At 35.7% G+C, this 27966-nt stretch overlaps 1 protein-coding gene across 1 annotated transcript; it reads right to left on the bottom strand.

Annotated features, from left to right (window-relative positions):
* Positions 1 to 12: 12 nt before the first annotated feature.
* Positions 13 to 27966, bottom strand: LOC131180815 (LEAF RUST 10 DISEASE-RESISTANCE LOCUS RECEPTOR-LIKE PROTEIN KINASE-like 2.4). Its single transcript, XM_058148545.1, has 4 exons — positions 27167 to 27966; positions 1765 to 1794; positions 1605 to 1646; positions 13 to 1400 (listed from the first exon to the last, which is right to left on the bottom strand). The coding sequence occupies exons 1-4, from the start codon at positions 27888 to 27890 to the stop codon at positions 277 to 279; spliced, it is 1920 nt and encodes a 639-aa protein (XP_058004528.1). The 5' UTR covers positions 27891 to 27966; the 3' UTR covers positions 13 to 276.

Below are 27966 nucleotides of genomic sequence, written 5' to 3' on the forward strand. Positions count from 1 at the left end.
AAATCCAAAAACTTAGTGAACTCTACGGTGTTATTTTTGTCTTACCAATGTGGCCTAGGTCGTTTTGAGAGAACCATAAATATGAATAAAGTAGCCTACAAGTTAAACACACACACACACACACACACACAAGATCACAAACTATCATCATTCATTAAGTCATTAACCTTAGTCTTTAGAGCAAATTAAAATGATAAAACTTGAAGACCAACTCTTTCAAGGTGTGGGGATGTTGGCCTTCCCCTGCACTCTTCAGAATATTATGTATCAAGTTACTTAACTTGGATTTTCAATCAAGCTACTTGATTCTGTAAAATCACCTAATTTTGATGATAATTCTCCTCCATCTGTAGTCACTGAGCAAATAGGAAATAGAACAGGTCTGGGAGGCAATTCTAGACTTTCCAAATCTCCTTCAAGCATCTCTACAACTTTGTTCATTGGAGGACGATCACATGGTTGCATCTGTATGCACCATAATCCTGTTAAAATCATTTTCCTAGCTATTATGTTTTCCTCCTCTGTTGTGTCTTCTATTGCTAATTTTCCTCTAGAGAGTTGGTCATGAACCCAAAATGGGTAGTAATCTTCACTTAAATGTTCAGCAACTGCATTTACATTCTTCCTTTTGTCTGCCATTTCTAGAATTAACATTCCAAAACTATATACATCTGCTTTGTATGAGAGACGTCCAATGTTTTTGTAGAATAATTCTGGTGCCATATATCCTATTGTTCCCCTTGCAGCTGTAAGAGATGCAATGTTCCCCTTTGTTGGATAAAATTTAGCAAGACCAAAATCTGAAATCTTTGGCGTAAAATTTTCATCAAGAAGAATGTTGTGAGGTTTGATGTCAAAATGAAGGATTTGCATGTCACAACCTTGGTGCAGATATTCTATGCCGTAGGCCACTCCAAGGGAAATCTCACAAAGTTTTTGCCAACTTAAAGAAATAGATCCTTCTTTATGAAACATAAAATTATTAAGAGACCCATTGGACATGAATTCATATATAAGAGCCTGCTTTGATCTCTCAACACAAAAGCCAATTAACTGTACAACGTTAGTATGGTGAATCCTCCCAATAGTAGCAACTTCATTGATAAAATCTTGTCCATTAGTTTTAGATTTATTTAGTACCTTTATTGCAGCCAATTTACCGCTACGAAGCTTTCCTTTATACACAGAACCAAAGCCTCCTTCTCCTAACTTTTCCTTGAAACCACCAGTAATCTTCTTAATGTCTGAGTAAGAATATCTTATTGGCATAAGGTTATTGTGGCTCTGTAAGAATTCTTCAATAGTGTCATACCCCGATAAATGCCTTCTTCGCCATTTATAAGTAAGAAATGCGATTAATAGTAGAATTCCACATGAAGCTCTTGCAGCAAGAAACATTCCTGTGTGAATTTAATAGAGGCATTCAAGAGAGACAAACTCATTAGTCAATATTATCCATACATTTTGAATAGAGAAATGCAAGAAATATATATGGTTTTAGAAGCGTAAGGTTTATAAGTTAGCTATGTTTTCAAATGTTTTGTTGTTTGCTCTCTGCATATAAATAAACATGTCCGAAATTAATTAATGAGAAGAGTTCTCACCAACAACAATACCACCAACATGCATGATCTTTGGGAGCCAAACTGCAGCAAATTTAAACAAAAAAACAGCGATGTTAGTATTCTTAAACGTTAAAAATTAAGAAGTAATAATTAATTAAACGTATATCACATATTAAATAAATGGGAAGAGAAGCCTTACTTCTGAGTCCAAATCCTACGTCAATGGGACCTTCAATCAATTAAGAAAACAATAAAAGTTAATATTTATAAGAAATATTCATATATTATTAGAGCTTAGCTGCATCAGAAACTTATGTAATAATTATTAGATTTTCTTGGTTAAATTCAATTTATGATAGGCGAAGAAAAATATAGTGTCATGATGGAACAAAAGCAGATTGTAAACATAAATACATACACCATATGTACCAAAACAAAAACAACACACTATCACCAAACCATATAATTCTTGCCACATAAGCAATTTATCTAATTGGATTGGGTGATTATATAATTTTATATTACCGCTAAATTCAAACGTTTATATTTGTTGCTCATTTTATATTTGTTGCTATTTTATCTAAACCTTTTAATTAATTTTAGATAATTAAACTAAAACTTTCAAAATAAAAGAAATTTTATTCAATACCTAAATTTATTAAATTACAATTTAATATTTGAGATTTGGTGAAACCTTACAATTTAGTGTCTATATTTTCAAAATCAAACAATTTAGTCCTTAAAATTTGATAAAACCTACAACGTAGTCACTTAATTTAAACTTTATATTTAAATAACATAATAAATATATTATTATTCCCCAAATTAATTTTTCTTCCTGTCAAGAATTTTGTAGAATTGTTTTGAAATTTTTCTTAATTTTTCCAATACATTTTTTTTTTTAGATTTTAACCGGTGACATTTTGTTTCTTGAAATAAAATAAAAAATTAATGCACTTAAAAAACAAAGATCCAACCAGGTTGGGTTTACAGATCACGACTCGACTTGGAGATCACTTCTTAGAGTTTCGATCTTTGCATTTCCAGCAGGTTCGTTTAGGGATGGGCTGGTGGACGAAGGCTAGTTCCAACTCGATCGTAATCTGTGATGACTAGATTAGGGTTCCCATTTTTCTCTCGCAGAAAATATATAGAGTTAAGGGCATTTGGTCTTTTTGCTATAATTAACTATCAATTAGATGGAGGGACTAAGTTATAGATTTTACCAATTTGAAATACTAAATTGCCTAGTTTTGAAAATATTGAGACTAAGTAGTGAGTTTTGTCAAATCTCAAACACTAAATTGACCTATTAGAATTTGAGGATAAAATTTGTGTTCGATAAAATTTCTTTAATTTCAAAAGGTTTAATTTAATTATCAAAAATTAAAAGATTTGGATAAAATAGTAGGAAACATAAAATCTTGGATTTTTTCATTGGTAAAATATAAATTATTGAATAAAAAACTTAATATTTGATTGATATAATGAATTTTGTTTGACAGAAATGTACTTATGCAATAAATATGCATTTAGTCATAAAATAGACATTCCAATGGTGCAAATGTGCATTATAAAATGCACATATTTTGTTTTTAAGGTAAATTTCACGATTTAGACTTGTATGTATATGCTCACATAATATTTTTATAAATAAATTAATTTGCATATAAAATACATATATGTGAATTAATTGATAAGCAAAAACAAAATAAGAGTAAAAAAAAATTATTTAAACATTTAATTAATCGACACAGGAAGCTCAGTCAACCTCATCACTAAAGCAGTATTCGAGAAGCTTGGCCAAAAACAGGAAAGATTGGCAAATGTGACATACCCATTGGTTGGCCTTTAAGATAAGACAGTTCCTATTCTAGAAACCACAAATCTGGTAGTGATCTTGGGTGATAAGGGGTTTAAACACGAGATCAATACAAAATTCACAGTAGTCAACATCTCGTTATCATACAATATTATCCTTGGTCGCCCGCTCCTAAGTAGCAATGGTTATGCATGAAATGCTACCTGCCAAAGGAGGCATAACCATTATCCAAGGAACTTAAAAATCAGTGCAGAAATGCTATTAGAAGTCAACCAAAGTGGTGACAGAAGTTACTTTACCGATCAAGCTTCTGGAGAAACCAAAGAGTCAAATCTCACTACAATCATCCAATTAAGTAATGGAAGTAGAACTGCAAGAAGGGAAGAAAGTCTGCCTTGGCACTGTACTCAATGGGTCAAGTGAAGAGGTAGTGATCCAAACCCTAAGAAAGAGAATGGCAACATTTGCTTGGCTAGCACAAGATGTTAAGTGCATAGACCTTAATATAATTACCCACAGGTTGAGCATGGATCCATAAGTAAAGCTGGTTTAACAAAAGAAGAGGTGCTTCACACCTGAACGCCAGTAGATAATACAAGACGAAGTCAAGAAGTTATAGGAGGTAGGTTTGATTCGAGAAGTCAAGTACTTGACCTGGGTAGCCAACATCATCTTGGTTAAAAAGGTGAATGGCAAATGGCGAATGTGTGTTAACTACACAGTTCTCAATAAAGCCTACCCAAAGGACCACCATCCATTATTGACCATTGACAAGTTAGTCAATGCAATGGCCAAACATGAAGTAGTATCCTTGGTGGATGCAGTGTCTGGATACCATCAAATAAGGATGGATGCAGAGGATGAGGAGAAGACTGCTTTCATGATAGACTTTGGGGTATTCTATTATCGAGCAATGCCATTCGAACTCAAGAATGCAAGGGCAACTTATCAGAGGCTGGTAGATCGAATGTTTAATGACCTGAAGTGTAAAATCATCAAAGTATATGTAGACGATAAGATTATCAATTCCAAGAAGTTGGAGGACCATGTTTGACATGCTTAACAAAGTTGGGATAAAGATCAACTCGGACAAATGCACCTTCGGCGTGAAAATTGGTAAGTTCCTTGGTTTCATGATATTCGAATGATAATAGAAACAAATCTGGATAAAATCTGAGTAATAATCGATATGCAGCCACTGAAGAACATAAAGGAGGTCTAACGACTCAATGAGTGAATCACGGCACTTGGGGGATTCATTAGTTGTTCAGCCAGAAAATGCCCGCCTTTCTTCCAGGCATTGAAAGCAAAAAATAAATTCAAGTGAGGAGAAGAATGCCAGGTAGCTTTTGAAAATTTGAAGCAGTTTTTATCATTTGCAGCTTTGCTTAACTTGCCAAAACTGGGCGAGGTATTGTTTTTATATCTTGTAGTGACAAAAGAAACAATAAGCTTGATCCTCATTAGAAAAGAAGATGGCAAACAAAGACTAGTGTACTACACGAGTCAAGTATTGAAGGGCTCTAAACTTAACTAACCAATTCTAGAAAAGCTTGCTTACGCAGTTCTATCTTCAGCAAACAAGTTAAAACCATACTTTAAAGCCCACACAATAAAAGTTTGAACAAATTATCCCCTATGGAAAATTTTACATATACTAGAGTCATCTGGACGATTGGAAATATGGTCAATGATCCTCGGGGTGTATGACATTAGATACATCTTGAGGATAGCAAAGGCACAGGTGCTCACAAACTTCATGGCTGAACTAACACCAGTACTCACAATCAAGGAGAAAGCAAAGGAGAAATGCAATGTGTGGGCGAATGGAGCATCGAACTCAACGATTGCGAGTATGGGCGTAGTCCTTGAAGGGCCATACAGAGAAAAATTAAAGTATGTGGCCAAATTAGCATTCTGAGCAATAAACAACATGACCGAATACGAGGACATTCTCATGGCCCTGTGCATCATCAAAGAGATAAGAACCCAAAAAGTAAATATCTTCTATGACTTACAATTAGTCATTAACCAAATATAGGGAAATTATCAAGTTAAATACCTGAACTTGAGCAGATAAGAGTTACAAATACAAAGTATGCTATCATAAATCCAAGCAGACAATGGAGAAATAAACATTATCTAAGTACTAAAGGAGGAGAACCAAGAAGCAGACTCCTTAGCACAGACAACAACAACAGGCAAACAACACCTGTCATAGCCCATCTCTTTTGAGGAGATAATAGCACGGACGGTGGATGAGAAGGCACTCTAAATCAACATTGAGGAAATATAGATGACACTTATCTTTTGCTACCTAAACCAAGGTGCACTACTGAATAACCAACTAGAAGCCAAGAAGATAGTCTAGAAATCTGTGAAGTACAACATCACTGATAGCTGATTATACAGAAGGTCTTATCTTCAACCATGGCTTAAATGTACCAGCAGAGAGGATGGACTATTGGTTCTCCTTGAAATCCATGAAGGCTTGTGTGGTAGCCACAAAAGGGCAAGAACGATCACTAAAAAGGCATTTATGCAAGGGTTTTTCTAGCCTATTGTAGTTCAGGACACTAAGGACTTGGTTCAGAAGTGCAGAAAATGCCAAGGACACAGTAACATCCCTCGACTCCCAGTAGAGAAACTTTTTGCTATTGGTAGCCCATGGCCATTTTACCAGTGGGGCGTAGACATCCTCAAACCTTTCCCAATAGCATCGAGGTCCTACAAATATGCTATCTTCACCATCGATCATTTCACTAGGTGGCTAAAAGCCGAAGCATCTTAATATGTGATGGCTGACTCGGTAATCACCTTTGTCAGATAGAATATCTTTTATAGGTTTGGAGTCCCCAAGGTCATTATCATAGATAATTTTACTAAGTTTGCTAGTAACAAATTTAGAGAACTTTGCACCGAGTAGGGAATTGACCTTAGATTCACCTCAACTTATCACCTGCAAATGAACAGAATGACAAAAGTCGCGAATCGAACAATACTTCATGGATTAAAAAGGCAACTAGGCAAAGCTAAAGAAGCCTGGCCTGACCATTTCCTGAGTATTCTATGGGCCTATTAAACTACACTAAGTTCGGCCAATGGAAAAACTCCATTTTCACTCGCTTATGATTCAAAAGTAGTAATTTCTGTGGAGGTTAACATCCCATTAGCCCAAACAGAGCACCTCAAAGAAGCTTCATAAGAAGAAGGCCTTTGCTTTAACCTTGACACAATAAAAGAGCTGAGGGAAGTTGCTTTTGTTTGGATGGCTCAATATAGATAAAAGATGATCAACATGTACAATAAGAAAGTTAAAGTTTGAGCATTCCTAGTTGGAGATTTAGTTCTTAAGAGAGATGATGTCATGAGCGGTGTAGTTGAAATTGGGAAGCTAGGATATAATAGGGTCAGACCTTTTATCATTTCAAAGGTAATCTGCCCTGGGTTGTATAACATGGACCTTTTATCATTAATGAAAATCGCTATTCCTTTCCTCTAAGGTTATCCGCCAAGATAAATAGCAAAGTCTAGCCTCAAGCATGGAGCATCTGTAATATTTGCAAATATTATCAATAAGGAGGAATTATTTAGAAATTCTATTTGTCTAAATTATCTAAGGGTGCTTAGCCTATCCATGGCAATAGTCCACTAGGCTAAATTATCTAAGGGTGCCTAGCCCATCCACAGTGATAGTCCATCACGCTGAATTATCTAAGGGTGCCTAGCCGTTCCATGGCATAGTGCACCAAGCTAAATTATCTGAGTGTGCTTAACCCATCCATGACGATAGTCCATTAGGCTAAATAAATCAAGGGTGTTAAATCCATGGCGACAACCAGATAGACTACCCATAACCTAAGGGTGCTTAATTTTTAATAGCTAAAAGAAGGCTATGACAACTCTAAATTTTTAACAGGGAGATCAGGGCAATCCTAGTCTACCCTCTTAAGTAAACATAGAATCTGAGCAACCTTTCAAAGTAAGTGGTTGAAGATTAAAAACCCAAATAAATAAAATGAGACACCTCAAGTTAGTCAAAAATAAAAAATATGTGAAGCTACTTTTATGACTTTTATTTGGCCTGCGGGTACAAACTGTATTACTTGTCTTATTGCATTTATTTCATTACTCTGCTCGACCTGTGGATTTGAGTTTTCTTATTACCATTATAATTATTTGCATTATTTTTTGATCCATTTAAGTTATTATTGCCAAACTACAAATACATGTAAAAAATTCATTGCAAGTAACACGCAATGGAGGAAAGGAATAGCGATTTTCATTAACAAGAAGAACAAAATAAGTACAAAGCATCAAATAGAGGGCCCTACATCATCACCTTCACCCCTTTGCTCGCCCTCTTCCTTACCCTCGCCACCACCAAGTTCTGCCACCTAGGAGAAGTAATTTCCCAAATAGCACCTTTGAAGTTTAGTGACAATGTCATTCTGAGCCTTGACATAGATCTTGGCTATCTAGTCATTAGTGGTGGTAAGGTCACCCTTTAACTCTCCGATTTTCTTTCTCAGCTCGGCCTGCACGATCGAGTGTCCTTCCTGAGCAACAGTAAGTTCATCCTCAAGAGTAAAAAACTTTTCCTTTATTTGTTAAAGCTCGATCTTGAAGTTTTGAGCCCTATTCTTCAAAGTAGCTATAGCCTCTACCAGTATTGTAAGCCTCGTCTCTAGAGTGCCGATGCGTCTTCGCAATGCTTGGTTCCTTTCCCTCAAAATTTAAGTGCACGACAACTGCTCTAGCTAGAGTGACACTGATCAGAGAGCCAGATCATCATCATGTTCACCTTTTAATTGAGCGTGGTTGAGTGAGAGCATGTACTTCTTCGTAAGCCAGTTGGTGAGCTTTAGGTTGTCTACAATTGACTTGTTCGCTAACATTAGCTAAACCATTTGCTTTGGCTGCGGAGGAGGAAGAAGAGGACTGGTTTCAATATTCTTAGGCTTAGACTGAGGAGTTGGGTCCTCATGATGTCCCTCACCTGAGGGAGGGGAGGAAAATGGTGCAACAACTCTTGTCCTTTTGGGAACTAGTAGGGTGGCATCATTAATAGGCAGAGAACATCTAACTTTCTTCTTTTTCCTTATGAGTTGTTCAAGGTTTTATGCTCAGTTTGCATCTCTCTGAGAGCAAAACAATTTCAGTAAGTAAAAATAATTATATGACAAGTTAAGTTTTTACCCTCAATAGGGATGTTGTTGTAGTGCTCACCTGCCATGGGGTATTGAGTCATATAAGTCGACTCCCACCATTTGGCTTTAGCCTTGATCAAAGTTTAAATCGACACTCTATCCTACCAAATGATTGCCTTAAGTTTGTTCACTATGGCTTTTTCCTTGGGGTTAAGATAAACCTTTCTCGCCTTTTTGTTTGCCAGGTAATTCCAGCTAGTCTAGATACCACCCTAGCTTTCATTAGAAGTATCCTCCATAAAGAAAAAATTGTCTTCCTACCTCTTCAATGAGGACGGGAAACCGATGAATAGTCCCATCCCTTTTCGAGCATGGAAGTGCCAATATTCCTCTATCTTACATGCGTTTAGCTAGAAAAAGTTAGAAAAGATCTAGGCAAAGGCATGCGGTCCTTTTCTTCAACATAATGCCTAGAAAGCTGAGAGCAGTCGCCATTAATTGGGGTGTATGCAAGGAATGGATAGCTCATAGTACTTGAGAATTTCGAGGTCCAGAGGATTGAGTGGTAGCTGCAGTCTGGTTTTTAGCTGTTCCTTATAGATAGCTACATAAACAAGGCGAAGAAAAGTGCTGTCTGCCCATCCTTTTCATTCGACGAGTGATATACAGAATCTCTCCTTATCAATACCATAGTATTTGGAGAAATTGAGCAAATCCCACCCACACAAGGAAAACTACATCTCGAAACCCTAAACGGTACATTCTACCTAGATGTGCCTACCCCAATGTTCTCAGAAATAGGATGAGCATCAGGAATGTTACAGTAGCATTAACTAGGGTGGATGGATCCACAACTTTCGGAGCTCCCCAATTGTTGACATACTTATATTATATACATATTTTAATATACTTTTTATTACATTTCATAGGCATTTTGTTAGTTAATTGCATAATTTCTAGTTAGTTTTATAGCATTTTAGGATTTTGAGTTATTCTGGCTTAATTTCTTGATTTTTGTGTTTTATCAAGTGATTTCATACAGTCCCAAGGCCTTGAGCATAATTGGACAAGTTGGGAAGTAAAAAAGGACAAGTCATGCACTGAGGAGAAAAGCACAGGCCTTACACTAGGGAGTCCTGCCTAGCGTAATAAGCTGCTAGAAGCGTGCCAAGAGAAAGCACTTACACGAGCTATGTAAAGGGCCCCGTGTAATGGTCCCTGGCTCATGTAATCTTCTGCCACCCCACTTGATGAAGGCTTTCAAGGCTCCAGAAAGTTACATGGCCTGCCCCATGTAATGATACACAGGCCGTGTTAATTGCCTTAGTTCAGACTCTAATTTGACTCTAACTCTATTTCTCTTGACTTGGAAAGACTTCTAAGGCCTTTAAAATTCTGAATTGATGGTTTTTATGCCATATATAAATACAAGAAGTCAAAAACAAACTAGGGATCACATCTTTTACATTCTGCAAAATCTCATATCTAGGTTTCTTTGTTCTATTTCTTTAGATGTTTTGTTATTTTTATTTTATTTTTATGTTGATTGTTAAACTCACAATAAGTGAGTAGTTTTCTTAATTCTAGGATTAAGGGTGTAGCACATTCAATCTGTTATGGATTTGCATGAATTTACTTAATAAATTTGGAAATTTGTTCTTTCATTCAATTTCTTGTAATCTTAATGCCTGCTATATGTAGAGCTCCACTTAGTATGATTTTAGATATTAAATGAAGGATTGAAAGGTGAAGATTAATGTTAAAAAATAAAGATATTAAACTTAGGGTTTTTGACTTAGAGATTGGCTGATATGCTATATGGATTTCATAATTAATCAAGGAGCCTAAAGGGTCTTGAGTGCCTTGAGAGAGGACTTAAGATAAATCAGATGAGAGAGTACTGAAGATAACTTAGATGAGAAAGGACTTAAGATAACTCAGGATTAATTTCCTTCAAAGTAATAACTTTCTAATTTATTCAATAAATGAGATTAGATCTGTAATAGGTTGAAGTGTAAGCCCCTAATTCTGGAATTACTTTTATTAATTACTGACCTTAGTTGAATTGTTTAGCTTTATTTTATTTTATTAGTTTATAATAACTTAGTTTATATTCTCATCACTATAATTGGTAGTCTAGATAGTTATAATTGCTGTTTAGTTTAGTACTCACCAAATTCCTTATGGAAACGATACTCACTCACTACTATATTACTTGTTAACGATCTGTGCACTTGTGAGATTTTGTATAATAAATTTTTGGTGCCATTGCCGGGGAACTTTTGTTGATATTAGACAATAGGCAATTTAGCTAATTTGAACATTTTATTTTATTTAATTTTTATTAGTTATTTATTTTTGTTTTCTTTATTCCTATTTCAGGCCTTCTATTTAGTTTATGACTAAAACTGAACCTGAAGATATACTTGAATTAGATCTAGAGATAGACAAAACTCTAAGAACCATTAAGAAAGGGAAGAAGCAATAGGAAGCTGAAACTTCAACCATGGCAAATAATAGGCCAAAGCCCTTGAGGGATGATGGAGCCCTAACTATTTGAGGATTTCAACCAAGTGTTACTAGACATGCAATAGATGCAAATAATTTTGAGCTTAAACTGACATGGTCTAGATGATTCAAAAGACACAATTTGGAGGGTCACTGATGGAAGATCCACATTGTCGCCTCTAATATTTTCTTGCTTTATGTGACACATTTAAGATGAATGGTGCTTTTATGGATGCTATTAGACTTAGAGCATTCCCATTCTCTCTTAGAGATAAAGCAAGAAAGTGGTTACTCAACTTGCAAGATCATTCACCAACTCGACAGACCTTTCACAAACATTTTCAATAAGATACTTCCCACTTACAAAGACTGCTAAATTGAGACTCGAGCTTAAAACATTCAAGCACAAGGACAATGAATCATTCTATGATGCATGGGAAAGGTACAAATATTTTCAAAGGGAGTGCCCACACTATGGCATTCAAGACTAGCTCCTAATTCAGAACTTCTATAGTGGTTTATTACCATCAACAAGGAGCACAGTAGATTTAGCAACTGGTAGAGATCTGATGGAGAAAACAATCATAAAAGCTTTTAAACTTTTGGAGAGAGTTGCAGATCATAATTATGAATGGTCAAATGAGACAGGGGACATAAGGTGAATAGCTAGGGTATTAGAACTTAATGCTCTTAGCATGATCAATGCTCAATTTGATCAACTTTAAAGAGGCTTGACAAAATGCAAGCCAATGCATTTGGAACAAGCAATCATTCCTGTGAGCACTATGGAAGAGGACACCTAAGCTCTAAATGTAACAATTATGGTGAGCCATGCACAAAACAGATAAACTATGTAAATAACAATGGAAACTTCTATCAGAGGGCAATCAATAATCCTTATTCTAACACTTACAACCCTAGATGGAGGAACCACCCAAATTTCTTATGGTCAAACTCATAGAACCAATAAACCTAGCCAATCGATAGACAACAAGGATATAGGCCAGCAACACCAGGTTTTCATAAAGAGGTCAGAATATGACTCAACCACCACCACATCCTCAACCTCAATAGCCTAAACCAAAGTTGACTATGGAATTTATGATGGAGAGTTTTCTAGTAGCTTAGCAAAAGCAAAATGAAATGATCAAATAACTAACTTCTAGAATGGATCAATTGGACACACATAATAAAATGCTTAAGAACTAAATTGCTCAGCAAGCCAGTTCTTCAAATAAAGCTATTGGTAAATTGCCTAATCAACCAGAGATGAACCCAAAGGAGTAATGCAAGGCAGTTACCCTAAGGAGTGGTAAGATATTATAAGACCAAAGGCTAGAAACAAATCAGAAGACAAGAGAAGAGGCCTCTGATGAAACTATAACTCAAGCAAAGGGAGAGGAAACATAAGCTAACAAAGTCAAGGAGAAGATGGAGGGAAGAAAAAAAAAGAAAGGAAGGAGCTACCTAAGCCCTACTAGCCACCATTGCCTTTTCTCAAAGATTCTAAAAGGCTAAACTGGACAAGTAGTTTGAGAAATTTTTAAAAGTTTTATGGAAACTTTACATCAACATTGCCTTCATAGAAGCGATATCTCAGATGTTATCATATGCTAAGTTCTTAAAGGAGATACTATCAAACAAAAGGAAGCTTGATGACTATGAGACAGTGGTTCTCATAGAGGAATGCAGTGCAATCTTACAAAATAAACTAGCTCGAAAGTTAAAGACCCCAAAAGCTTCTCAATACCCTGTCTTATTGGCAATATAAACATTGACAAAGCTCTTTGTGACTTAGGAGTAAGTATTAATCTAATGCCCCTATTCGTGACTTAGGAGTAAGTATTAGTTTGATGGCCTGATCTATCTATCAGAAGCTGAATGTTAGAGAGCTTAAATCGACTATAATTTCTTTGCAATTAGTGAACTGATATGTGAAATATCCAATAGGAATTCTGGAGAACATCCCTATAAAGGTGGGCAAATTTTTTATAATAGTCAACTTTGTTATTCTGGAGATAGTGAAGGATGTTCAAATTCCCATAATTTGGAAAAGACCTTTCTTAGCAACTGTCAGAGCAATCATAGATGTTAAAAATGGGTGTTGACTTTCAAAGTGGCAGAAGAGGAAGTGGAGTACAACTTGTTTCATGCCATGAAATAAAAGAAAGACATGGACAAGTGTTTAAGGGTTGGTATAATTGATAAGCTAGTTGAAGAGGAATTTAATAAGAGATATCCAGATGATCCTCTAGAAGCTTGTATTATGCACAATGGTACTATAAAAGATGAAAACAAGGAAATAATAGCAATTGCATAATCATTAGAAGCTAGCCCACTACTACCATTGGCTCAAGCACTTTAAGCAGAAGAGTCGAGTCAAACTCTAACCATGTCAACATCTAATGATAAGGAGGCAACACTATAGGTAGAACTCAAACCCCATCCTTCCACTCTCACATATGTATTTCTTGGCTTAAACTCTACTTTTTCTATAATAATCAGTGCTAGTTTAATTGAATAAAAAGAAGAAAAACTGTTGAGGGAATTAAGAGCCCATTAGATGAGCATTGGGTAAAAAATAGAGGACCTAAAAGGAGTTAGCCCTTCCATTTATATGCATAGGATACCTATAGAAGAGAATAGTAAACCCACTATAGAGCATTAGAGGGGACTTAACTTGAACATGAAAGAGATAGTAAAGAAAGAAGTCTTAAAACTATTATATGCTGGAGTAATTGACCCCATTTTTGATAGCAAATGAGTTAGTATAGTACATGTAGTACCTAAGAAAGGTAGGATGATGGTAATAAAAAATGATAATAATGAGCTAATCTCTACTAGGACTATCACCGTTTGGCAAATGTGCATTGACTATAAGAAATTGACTAGTGCTACCCAGAAAGACCATTTTCGTCTTTTGTTCATTGATCAAATGCTTGAGAGACTAGCCAAGCATTCAAATTTCTAATACCTAGATGGGTACTTGGGATTTTTTCAAATCCTAATTCACCTAGGAGACCAAGAAAAGACCATTTTTACTTGCCTCTATGGCACTTTTGCATATAAGAAAATGTCTTTTGGTCTATGTAATGCCCCTGCTACTTTTCAAAGATGTGTGATGGCTATTTTCTTTGACTTTATTAAAAACATAATGGAGGTATTTATGGATGATTTCTTTGTCTATGGCACTACTTTGATGACTTTTTGACTAATCTTTCTAAAGTGTTACAAAGATGTGAGGAATTAAACTTGGTACTTAATTAGGAGAAATGCTACTTCATGGTTAGAGAAGGCATAATTCTTAGTCATCTAGTCTCAGAAAGAGGCATAGAGGTGGACAAGGCAAAGATCAAAATCATAGAAAATATGTCACCTCCAACATTAGTTAAAGGAGTGTGAAGCTTTTTGGGACATGTAGGATTTTAACGAAGATTTATAAAAGACTTTTCCAAAATAGCTAAGCCATTAACAAACTTATTAAATCAAGATGTACCCTTTGATTTTGATAAAAGTTGTCTTGCTTCTTTTGGCAGGATAAAGGAAGCATTAATTTCTACATTAATAATGCAATCTCTAGACTGGGAGCTATCATTTTGAGATCATGTGTGATGTAAGCAACTATGCAGTAGAAGCAATTCTTGGATAAAGAAAAGACAAGAAAGTCCATGCTCTCTACTATGCTAGCAAGATTCTTGGTGATGCACAGATTAACTACATAACTATAGGGAAAGATTTTCTAGCTATTGTATCTGCAATTGACAAATTTAGATCCTACTTAGTTGCATCAAAGCTATTGTATATGCAGACCACATAAATCTTCGGTATCTCTTAAACAAGAAAGAGGCAAAGCCAAGACTAATCTAGTGGATACTTCTCCTACAGGAATTTGAGTTAGAAATTAAAGATAAGAAGGGAGCCGAGAATTTAATAACTGATAATCTCTCTAGGTTGAAGTAAGAAGAAAGGGGGAACACAACTGAGGACACACCAATAGATGACTCCTTTCCAAATGAGCACCTCCTGTCAATAACTCAACTCCCATGATATGCAGACATAGTTAATTATCTTATATGCAGAGTGCTACCACCAAATATGTTCTACTAATAGAGAAAGAAGTTTTTATTTGACATAAAGGACTATAATTGGGAAGAGCCTATGAGATGTGATGATGGCCTCATTAGAAGATGCATTCTAGAGGAGGAAGTTGAAAGCTTACTCCAACACTATCATTCCTCACCTTCTGAAGGACACTTCAGCATAATAAAAATTACAGCCAAGATAATGTAAGCAAGTTTTTATTAGCCATCCTTCTTCAAAGATATAAGAAACTTTGTGCTTATATGCGATTAATGTTAAAAGACTAAAAATATATTAAGAAGGAATGAGATGCCCCTACATGGAATACTTGAAGTAGAGCTTTTTGATGTATGGGGGTTAAACTTTGGTGATTGTCGAATCCACCAAAATTTAAATTATCTGAAATTGCCAGTTATAAAATATTTTTTGTAGGAAGTGGTAAATCCAAGTCGAACCTTAGAGACTGAATTACTAAAATTTTGTGCACTTGTGTAACGGAAAAAGAAAGAAACAAAGATTAAGGGAGGGGGGGGGGGTTGTAACACTAAATCACGTTCAGAAATTAAAGAACTAAATTTAAATATGAAACTCTCAATTTAAACAAACTTCAGTCTAAGGTAATTCACATTCCAATGCATGACTCGATCATAGATAAAAGAAATACAATTATCTCTTACTGAATACTTAACGTAGATTTACCAAATAGCAAGATACAATCCCTAACTTCCCTATACTCATCAATTCGAGCCCAGCACTCTTATTGACTCTAATTATTAACTGAATTGGTATTAAGCAATCCTCATCAAATTAATAACTGCTTTAAGAAAAGAAAGTAGTTAAGCTGAACAATACTTTATAAAGCATAAATAATTTAATTCACCCTATTGTTTCCTTAGGTTATTATCGAAAACTTGGATCATAATCAATAAAACCTAATTGCTACTCACATTCAATCTTACACAACAATTACAGATTATAAAGATGAACTAGTAATTGATCACATCAAATAATTAACTAATAGGCCTTTTTAGCAAATCACTCAATAGATCAAAGTCAATGAAATCAGAAAACAATAGATATTCAAAAAGATATAAATTAAATTAAGAACTTGGTCTCACAAATCATGCAAAAAAACTTGAATCCCTTGAACTAAATTAAAAACTTAGCCACTCATTACAGAAAATTAAAGAAGAAAATTGAAGAAATCTAGAATGTGAATGGAGAACGAAGGTCTGATCTCCCTTGTGTCGGCTGCTGCCTCTTCTATATATAATAAAAGGCCTAGGGTTAGGTTTTTAGAGTCCTTGAGGTGTTAAGAGTCTTTCTCTCTATTAAAAACTGTAACTGGAGCTAAATTAGGAAACTAATTATCGACGGATACACGGCCCGTGTATCACTACACGACCTAGGGCCGTGTATCACTACACGGCCTAGGGCCGTGTAACTTACTGGAGCTGAATGGGTATATCTTGCATTGGCACAGAAGGTTACAAGAGTCTCCAAGATTTACACAGGTTAAGTTACACGGCCTGTGTACTTTGTTTCTTCCTCGGCTCTCTGGATTTCTTCTGGCAGAATGTTACATGGGTCCGTGGTTGTGCTTACATGACCCGTGTACTTTGTATCAACAATGCTTCTCAATCTTTTGACCTTTCCATGCTTCCTTCCACACTTCTATGCTCTAGAAGAGTCAAATTAATGCAAATGCTAAAAATTTCTCCATTTAACACAATTATTCCATCAACTCTCTAAACATATGCCTGATAGATAATTATACTTTAATCAACTGAATTAGGCATAAAGATACCCTAGAAACACTAAATGTGATGGGAGTAATATTAATAAATTATGCATTTATTAGACTTCATGGGTCCATTCCCTTCTTCACTTGGGAATAAGTATATCCTTGTTAGTATGGATAATGTATCCAAATGGGTAGAAGCAATAGCCTCACCAACCAATGATGCTAGAGTGGTCATCAAATTCCTAAAAAAGTAAATCTTTACAAGGTGTTGGACACTAAGAGCCATAATTAGTGATGGGGCAAGTCACTTCTATAATAGACAATTTGAAGCATTACTCAAGAAATATAGAGTGACTCACAAAGTGAAAACACCATATCACCCACAAACAAGTAGGCAAGTGGAGATTTCAAATAGTGAACTAAAAAGGATACTTAAGAAAATAGTGAATCGCTCAACGAAGGATTAGACCTTGAAACTTGGTGATGCACTGTGGGCCTACCGTACAGCCTTCAAAACACCTATTGGAACTATCCCCTTCTGCTTAGTCTTTAGGAAATCATGTCACCTTCCTATTGAGCTTGAACATAAGGCTTATTAGGCTATTAAAACACTGAACTTTGATTTGAAGAGTGTTAGAAAAAAAGAGGCTTTTATAGCTCAATGAATTGGAAGAAATTAGGCAAGATACCTATGAAGATGCATGAATTTACAAAAAAAGGACTAAGAACTAGCTTGACAAGCACATCACAAGAAAAGAGATCAAAGGAGGAGACCTTGTCTTGCTATTCAACTCTAGATTGAAGCTACTCCCTAGAAAGTTAAGATCTAGATGGTTTGGATCTTTTAAAGTCCTATAAGTCTTCCCTCATAGAGTAGTAAAAGTATGGAGTGAGATATCAAGAGCATTCAAAGTCAATGGCCAATGTATAAAGCCATACTTCTCTGAAGAACCTATTGAAAAAAGAGCTACATATTCCTTTCCCGATCCACCTACCCCTTAGAAAGCCAACATTATAGTCAAGCTAAAGACTATAAATAAACGCTTCTTAGAGGCAACCTAGTTTTTAAATTTTTAATTTCTTTTCTTGTTTTATAATTCTTTTCTTTTACTACATACCCCTAACCAAACTCTAAACTTGAATTATTTTAGGTAAAGAAAGGAGAAGCAAGAAGCTAAAAGGAAGATGGACTGGAAAAAAAGGCATAAAACCATGCAAGAGAAGTGAATTTTAATAAGTGAAGTTTCATTACTTGCTAATTCTGTGTTGCATTGACATACTTAGAACCGAATTAGCATGGGAATGGAAGTCGAATTGGGTATAATTGTGCATTTGAAGTGCTATTTTATAGAGTTTCCAATAGCTAAGTAGTGAAACACAACCTAACATAATTAGAAGGATCGTAAGAACTTGAAAAACTTTAGTCCAGAAAGTTACACAGGGCACCCCGTGCATCAAAGTACACCCCATGTAACTTAGTCAGCTTAAAAGTAGAAAGGCAAAAACACTCAAGCATGCATACCCCATGCAACCATAGATAAAATGGCAAATTGAAAACATAGGTCTAGAAAGTTACAAAGGGTTACCCGTGCATCCTTCATGGGATGTGTAACTAGTCGAGGCCAAAAGAAAAAAAAAATCAAGGGACAAAGAGTTACATGGGGGGATCAGTGTGACGTTACATGGCCCTATGTAAATGTCATAGATTATTTTCAAATTTGCACTGTTTCACGTGAAAAGTTACACCCACTTACCAATCAACCTCTAACCCTTATTTAAACATCACATCCCTTCCCAAAACACATAAACACATTTCTCCCTCTCACACAAAACTCTCTCAAATCCCTTTCCCTCACAAAACTCTCTTCCAAACTCTAATTTCAAGAAACTGATTTCCTCTCTAGTGGCTCTAGCAAAATGGGTAGCCCATCGCCCCTCATCCTCCCACATAAGAGATGATTCTCCCTCCCCTACATTAAGCCCAAGAACTTGACAAACCCATGGGGAGGAGGGAGAACAACCATGACAACCACCAAAAGCACCACCATGCTAAGACTTTGAAATGGCTTGGCCATTCAAAGATGCAAACCACAAAGCTTTCTCCCTTCAACTTTCAGCTTGCAAGATTACCCTAATAAAGTATCTTGATAGTGATCTTTTAGGACAACTGGGGTTAAAGGCGCAAGTGGATGCATACTTGCACAATATAAGATAGGAGTGCTTAATGACTATTTAGTTGCCCATATATAGGGACCTAACATTAGAGTTTTTAGGAAGTTTCCAAGCAAACCTTTGGGCCATGGATAGAGTTGATAGGTGATGGATAGAGTTCCTACTTTTGGGAGTTAATCGGGCTTTGAACATGGACGAGTTCAATGCCATTTTTTGTTTCAACAGTGATGGCCTACAAGAGATCCCATCAACAGGTAGGTTTACAATAACATCACTAGGTATGTGTACAACAACATCACCTTTTGGTGGACAATAGCACCAAATGCACTGGAGTACATCCGAGTTGCTCCAAATCTTCAAGGCTCACAAACCCAGCACAATGATATCTCCATCGCTTTGTAACACACATCATCATGGGACGAGGAGACAGTTTGGGCATGGTGAATGCCAATGAGCTATTTTTCCTATGGTGTATGATACATGGCTACAGATGTAGCATAAGGTATTTCCTATGCCAGCGCTTTAGGAGGATCTCGCACTAGACTGTAAGACATATAATGAATGGCAGCCTCATCATCACCATATCAATGCATTGTGGCTTTATACCTATGTGATGATGAGAATGGACACAACTGTATGCATCTCTATGGGGATCTATAAGAGAGTAGGAGATTGGCACATTATCATGGATAAACATGAAAATGTGATACATAGAGCACAGCCATAAGAGTGAGGAGAGTTATTAAGAGCAGAGCAATAGCCTGCACAGGAGCAGCAGCTTGCAGAGCAGTAGTAACAACCTGAAGAGCAACAACAGCAACATGAGGGACCAGACCTGGTACTCCATGCCTTACCAGCTAGAGTCCCACCCTGCACACCACCTTTCATTGATCCTATCCTTGCATACTTATAGAGGATGGAACATACCTTCACCAAGCAATTCAGAGACTTAGAGGATAGCCTTCAGGAAGCACACAACAAGCTTGATATGCTCTGGAGAAATAGGAAGAGAGTGGACATTCCTCACCTTTGAAGACATTCTAGACTAGGATAACCAGATTAGGATACTTTTTGGATTTTATACACATTAGTTTATTTTGCTTATTCTCTTTACTATGCCTTATCAATTCTACATATAGCTTGCATTTTATATTATATTGCCATTGAGAACAATGTCAAGTGTGAGTTTGCGTGTGTGTGCAATTTCTTGTAATTTTTTTGCATTTTAGTTAATTTTGGCATTTACATTTGCATTACCTTTTTATGCCTCCATTACACTTGTATATCAAAATTCCAAAAATTTTTCAAAATTTTTTTTTAAACTATCCTTAGAAATATGACTAAAACTTCAATTAGCAAATAATTGTTCTCTCATGGGTTAATGGATTGAATGAATCGGATAGGCTAAAGGTTTTAATGACTTATTTGTGAAAAATTTATCTTCCAAGTGGAGCAAGACTAATTAAACCAATTCATAATTATTAGTTTGTCACATTGAATTTATAAAGCTAGGAGAAAATTCTTAGAATATGAACAAGCTTAGGTATACCTCACCAACCTTAGAACATATTTTTTTGATCTATCGAGGTGAAATCCTAGTATAAACTTGAGAAAGAGATGATTTAGGTATTCCTTGTTATTAACCTTATTAAAACCTTAGCCAGCCTTAATCTAAATTATGTCTTGTGGAAAATTTGAGCTTATATTTTACCCTTATATGTATGTAATGGCCCGGTCCACTAGTAATATTGTCCGCTCTAGGTCGAAGCCCTCACGGTTTTAAAATGCGTCACTAGGGGTTACGAACCGCTAACTTATAAACCCAGCATCTCTCCCGTGTTTTGTCGATGTGGGATTTGCCTAGGGTGTTACAATCCACCCCTCTTATAGGACTCAGCGTCATCGCTGAGGTTTGCCCCACCATCGCTCAAAGTTGCACATGGAGCGGCTCTGATACCACAAATGTAATGGCCCGGCCCACTAGTGATATTGTCCGCTCTAGGCCGAAGCCCTCATGATTTTAAAACGCGTCACTAGGGGTTATGAACCGCCAACTTATAAACCCAACATCTCTCCCGTGTTTTGCCGATGTGAGATTTGCCTAGGGTGTTACCCCATAATATTAACCTAGCCCTTAGCTTAAACACTTATCCTAACCCTATGAGAAGAGTCAAAATCAAAGTGAAAAGCACATTAGGTACATATAGAGATGAGGAAAGGAGTGAATGTAGACTTGGCACAAGTATGCTATAAAAAAGAGAGAGAGAGAGAGAGAAAATAGAGAAGAAGTGCACTTCCAAACTAGTAAAATGTTTGAGTTTGCGGGTACGCACCAAAATGGGACAAAAGGCATAAACAAAAGTCAATTTAAATGCAAAAGTCCTATTAAAACACCAAACGGAAGCATACTTGGCACCAATATTCAAAATGTAAAAGGCTCCTTTTCTCCATGTGTAAAGAGGAAAGTCACAATTTAGTGTGCATTAATTTTTTGCAAGATGTTTCTTCTTATATTTTGAATTCCTTAAGTCCTTTTTCATTAGTAGACACATTTATCACCCTTTAGCCCACTATAACCTTATAAAAAACCTTTTGATCTTTTGAAAAGTGTATGCTATATTAGTAGAGATAAAAAATGGGATATGCCTATGGTTTAGGGATATACTCCTTCATCTTATATATAATCATTTGTAATAGAGGCATTTTAAGTTAGTGATTATTTCTTAAATCTATCTTAGTGAGACAATTTCTTTGTGACTTATTAATCATCTTGTAATTGGAATGATTGGTTGAGGAGATGGATTTCTGATAAGCACTCATTAATTCTTTTATGCAATGAAGGAAGGGAGTTAGAATGTGTTGTTGAGAGTTTAATTGCATGTCAAATTAAGTTTTTGGTTATAATTCTAGGAAAGTAAAGAACCCTAATGTGTTTTTAAACTTCAATTTGCTTAAGGGCAAGCAAATGTTTGAGTTTAGTGGTATTTGATACACTTGTATTATATAAGTATCTTAAGGTACCTTTTATATGAGGCAAAAAAGGCAGTTAGTCAAGCAAGAGCATAGGCCTTTCAAAAGTTATATGAGAAACTTAGAACTAAAGAAGGGGAGAAAGATATTTATAGATTAGCAAGGAGGAGAGAAAGGAAATGTTAAGATCTCAATCAAGTTAGGTGCATTAAGGATAAAGAAGGAAAAGTGTTGGTGAAAGACGATGACATTAAAGAAAGATGGAGAAATTATTTTAATGATCTCTTTAATAATAGTCAAAATGGTAATAGCGTGAATATAGATTATAGAACAATAGAAAAGAATGTGAATTATACTAGAAGGATTAGATCTTTAGAAGTAAAGGAAGCATTTAAGAGAATGAAAGTGGGTAAAGCTTGTGGACCCGATGAAATACCAATTGAAGTGTGGAAGTGTTTGGGAGATATGGGAGTGGCATGGTTAACTAAATTATTTAATAAGATTATAAACTCAAAGAAAATGCCTGATGAATGGAGGAAGAGTATTTTAGTACCTATTTTTAAAAATAAGGGAGACATACAGAGTTGCTCAAACTATAGGAGAATTAAACTCATGAGCCATACTATGAAGTTGTGGGAGAGAGTTGTGGAGCATCGACTACGTCATGATACTTCTATCTCTCTCAATCAATTTGGTTTCATGCCCGGTCGTTCAACTATGGAAGCGATCTTTCTCATTAGAAGCTTGATGGAGAAATATAGAGATGTGAAGAAAGATCTACACATGGTTTTTATTGATTTGGAGAAGGCTTATGATAGTGTTCCAAGAAATGTCTTATGGAATGTGTTAGAACAAAAGAGGGTATCTATTAGGTACATACAAGTGTTGAAAGATATGTATGAAGGAGCAACTACTATTGTGCACACAGTGGGAGGGGACACGAGATTTTTCGATCTCAATTGGATTACACCAAGGATCAGCCATAAGCCCTTACCTTTTTACATTAGTTTTAGATGAATTGACGAAACATATACAAGAGAGTATTCCTTGGTGCATGATGTTTGCGGATGATATTGTTCTGATAGATGAGACATGAGAAGGAGTCAATAGAAAGCTAGAACTTTGGAGAAGTACTCTAGAGTCAAAGGGTTTTAAGTTAAGTGGAACGAAGATAGAATACATGCATTGTAAATTCAGTGAAGGCCAAACTGGTGATAAGGAAGGAGTTAGTTTGAATGGAGTGGTACTGTCCCAAAGTAATCACTTTAAATATCTAGGCTCAGTCCTTTAAGTAGATGGGGGATGTGAGGAGGATGTTAGTCATAAGATTAAAGCCGGATGGTTAAAGTGGAGACGTGCCACGGGAGTTTTATGTGATCGTAAGATCCCCAATAAGTTGAAAGAAAAATTTTACTGTACAGCCATACGACCGGCTATGTTATATGGTAGTGAGTGTTGGGCACTGAAAGAGTCGTATGCGTCTAAGATAAGAGTTGCAGAGATGAGAATGTTAAGGTGGATGAGTGGGAATACTAGACTAGATAAAGTCGTAATGAGAGTATTAGAGAAAAGGTAAGAGTGGTGCCAATTGAAGATAAGTTGAGAGAAAGAAGATTGAGGTGATTTGGTCATATGAAGCGTAGACATACGGAGGCTCCAGTTAGACAAGTAGAGCACATTTGGTTAGAGGATAGAGAGAAAAAAAGGGGTAGACCTAAATTGACTTGGAGGAGAGTAGTATAACATGACCTAGAAGCATTACACATTTATGAGGATTTAACCCATAATCATTTAGAGTGGAGAAAGGGAATCCATATAGCCGACCCCAAATTTTTGAGATAAAGGCTTAGTTTAGTTGAGTTGAGTTAATTAATTGCATAATTTCTAGTCAGTTTCATTGCATTTTAGGATTTTGAGTTTTGTGTTTTATTAGGTGATTTCATACAGTCCTAAGGCCTAGAGCACAATTGGATAAGTTAGAAAGTTAAAAAGGACAGGTCATGCATTGAGGAGAAAAGCACAGGGCATGCACTGGGGAGTCCTGCCCAATGTAACAAGCTGCCAGGAGTGTGCCAAGAGAAAACACTTACACATGCCATGTAAAGATCCCCGTGTAATGGTCCTTCGCTTGTGTAATCTTTTGTCACCCTAATTAATGAAGGTTTCAAGGCTCCAAAAAGTTACACAGCTTACCATATGTAATGATTCATGGGTTATGTAAATTGCCCAGCTCAGTCTCCAATTTGGCTTTAACTCTGTTTCGCTTGACTAAAAAAGACTTCTAAGTCCTCCAAGACTCTGAATTAAGGGTTTTATGCTAAATATAAATACAAGAAGTCAAAAACAAGCTAGGGATCACATCTTTTACATTCTAACTTAGATTTTCAATAAGTTGGATAGATTTGCACTAAGATTCTTAAGAGAGATTTACAATTGAAGTTCCAAAAGTTCAAAGCTGTAGAATCTCTTATCTGGGTTTCTTTATTCTATTTCTTCAAATGTTTTGTCATTGTTATTTTATTTTTATGTTGATTGTTAAACTCACCATGAGTGAGTAGTTTTCTTAATTCTAGGATTAGGGATGTAGCACATTCAATTTTGTTATGGATTTATATTGATTTTATTTAATAAATTTGGAGATTTTGTTTTTTGATTCAATTTCTTGTGATCTTAATGCATGCTATGTGTAGAGCTCCACTTAGTTATGATTTTATATATTAATTGAATGACTGAAAAGTGAAGATTAATATTTGAAAATCAAGATATTAAACTGAAGGTTTTTCACCCAGAGATAGGCTGATATTCTATGTGGAGTTCATAATTAATCAAAAAGCTTAAAGGGTTTTAATTCAGATTGATCGCTATGAAAGTAGGGTTTAGGTTAATTAAGATACACCTTGAGTGCTTGAGAGAGGACTTAAAATAACTCAGGATTAATTTCCTTCAAAGTAATAACATTCCATTTTATTGAATGAATGAGATTAGATCTGTAATAGGTTGAAGTGTGAGCCCCTAATTCTGGAATTACTTTTATTAATTGATTACCTTAGTTGAATTGTTTAGCTTCCCTTTATTTTATTGGTTTAGAATAACTTAGTTTATATTCTTATCATTGTAATTGGTAGTCTAGATGGTTATAATTGCTGTTTAGTTTAGTATTAACCAAATTCTTCGTGGGAACGATACTCACTCACTATTATGTTACTTGTTAATGATCTATATACTTATGTGATTTTGCACAACAGTCGTCATTATCCCAACTATTAGTTTCAGAAAAAAGATTGTGGGTGCTTGTATCAGGGCAGTACATGATCACAGGCGATTGGGGAGTGGCACTTGGACCTCGAACCTCACTCAAATCACTCATTTTTAGAAGAAATTTGAAGAAAGGTAAGAAAAACAAAATAAAATGCAAGATTACCTTAAAGCTGGAGATGATTGGAATTCACTGGAAAAGTAAAATGACAGTCAGAGAATTGTAATGAGATAGGTATGCGAAAGTGATAAAGGGAAGAAAAATGTGGTTTTTATAGCGAAAAGAGGTGTAATAAATGTGATTTCGAAATTCAGACCCGCATAATTATGCCATCGAAACATTCTTACACTTTTTCAAGGAATGTTATAATGACAACACTCTCTAATCAAAGCAGCACAGTATAGAAGACGTGCCTGACAGTTGTCCACGAGTAATGATTCATTAAGTCCCAGGACAACATGCGATGAAGACACACTACATGAGGCAACTAGATGAATAGTAGCACACGATCCTAAAAATTCGTATCCATTGGAGGGGGGACTAATCATACTACTCACCTAAAACTGAGTCAACGCTTGGTACGAAGGATCCAACGTGGCATTCAAGTGTCTATGCTTAGTCAAAGGGTCAAACTGAGCGAGAGACAACTCAACCATCTAGACTGGACAAGATCAAGTCATGCAGGGGATAGCTCAGTTTGGACCAAACTAGATAATAATAGGATGGTAAGAAAAGCAGTAGTAACGCTCGCCTGCTAAGTGGAGAATCATACATATTGAGCAGTGATGTGCCAAGTCAAGATTAAGTGTTGATTTGTAGGAAACAATCTCGGGATATCAACCCAACTTCCAAGATTATAACAGAGAGCTACAACGGTTATCTCAAATGAGCTTATAAATATTAGAAGGTGCCATTAATCAGATATAAAAACTCCACTAATTTTACTACTCTTCATTTCTCAAATTTCATTCACACATTCTTCGCTTTCAAACTCTAAATTGATCGTCGGAGTGGTTGCCTAAAAGACTACTGACCTCACATTTTCTTGGTTTACAGGCTTACATGGCTCCAGGATTGGTTTTCAAATACGTACTCACGTAAGCATCAATTGGCAATCGATAGTTTTATTTTTTTATGAAAGTTTTATTTTTTTTAATTTAATTAATTTAACAACTGATTTAGTTATCAGTTGCTATTTGCAATCAGCCTCATTGCAACTGATTGAATTGATTGCTAAATCGGTTGTTAAATTAATTAACAATCGATTTTAATGGATTAACAACTGAATTTTTTTTTTTTTTGAGTTTATGGTAAACCAACTCTAACCAAGAATATTCCTGAAAATTATTATGAGAAAAATTAATCAATGAAAGTGTTGCGTGCCTTTCCATCTTAAGCAATGAACGTGGCGGCTGTTGACCTACCTCAAGAATTAATTTATAATTTATCTTAATTAATTAAGACTTTATGTATTGCATACGGATTTTTGTGTGAACGTGAGACTAATTAGTTACTTGACAAAAATAAAAGGATAAACTATAATTTAATCACTGCAATTTGCTTAAACTTATAACTTAGTTTCTGCAGTTTTAAAATAAAGTAATTTAGTCTTTAATGTTTTAATAAATCTATAAATTAGTTTCTATCATTAGAATTTTAATTGAATTACTATTAATACTAGTAAAAATAATCAAAATATTATTAACTCTATTTTTAATCTGAAAGATAATTTAGTTTCCGAAATTTTATTTTATAGATAATTTAGCTTATGAGAACCAAAATGTCCCCATGGACTAAATTGAAGTTTACCTAAAATAAAAATAAAAATAAAAACAAAAATAAAGAAGTATTGTCCAATAAATCATTGTGACAAAATTAATTGATGAAAGTTTTGCGTACCTTTCCATTTTATGCAATGAACATGATTGCTGTTGTTCTCCAGGTAGCACCCATTTCGACAATTAACACAGTGGAGGCCATCGAACCATGAAAGCTGGAACCCAAATGCCAGATCTTTATGAATTTCAATGAAGGACACCTTCTTTGCAGCAAATGGAAACAAAGTGATCATCTCCACGGTGCACGAGTCCATCAAATCAGATGCCTGTATGCTGCCTATAGCCACATATGAGTAGTTCCCTCCACTGATGCAAGGCGCAGTGTCCACATAAGTAAGACGAAAATTCACCGCTGGATTTGGGCACTTGATGAACGTAATCGTGTCCGATAAAAAGAACCTCAATACTCCAGGGTACAACCATTTGTAATTATAATACGAGTATGGATCTCCCCATTCGAAGGGGTAATGAGTCAAAGGAAAACGAGGAATAGAGGAACAGTCATCTTGCTGGACGCCAGCATCCACCAGTCGGATTGTGAAGTTCTGGTAATTGATGGCCTGCACATAGTATTTTCCTCCATATAGATTTAACACCGTCGAATTATTTTCACAAGACAGGTTATATCTAAGGTCTCCGCAGTTGATTGAATCAGTTTCGAGTCGGAAAGGATAACTAATGTTCCGGATGTTGCCGCAGGCTGAAGGCGCACAGCGGTTTGTTTCCGCAGCATTGCAACTTTGGGAAACTAACAGGAAAACAAGGATGACACTTTCTCTAATCATGGGAGATTTTGTGTTTAGAACTTCAAATTTGTCTTATGTGTTGCAGACTCTCTCGATCTAGATAAATAATATGCTT

The sequence above is a fragment of the Hevea brasiliensis genome, chromosome 6, assembly GCF_030052815.1.
Source record: "Hevea brasiliensis isolate MT/VB/25A 57/8 chromosome 6, ASM3005281v1, whole genome shotgun sequence".
NCBI classification, from domain to species: Eukaryota; Viridiplantae; Streptophyta; class Magnoliopsida; order Malpighiales; family Euphorbiaceae; genus Hevea; species Hevea brasiliensis.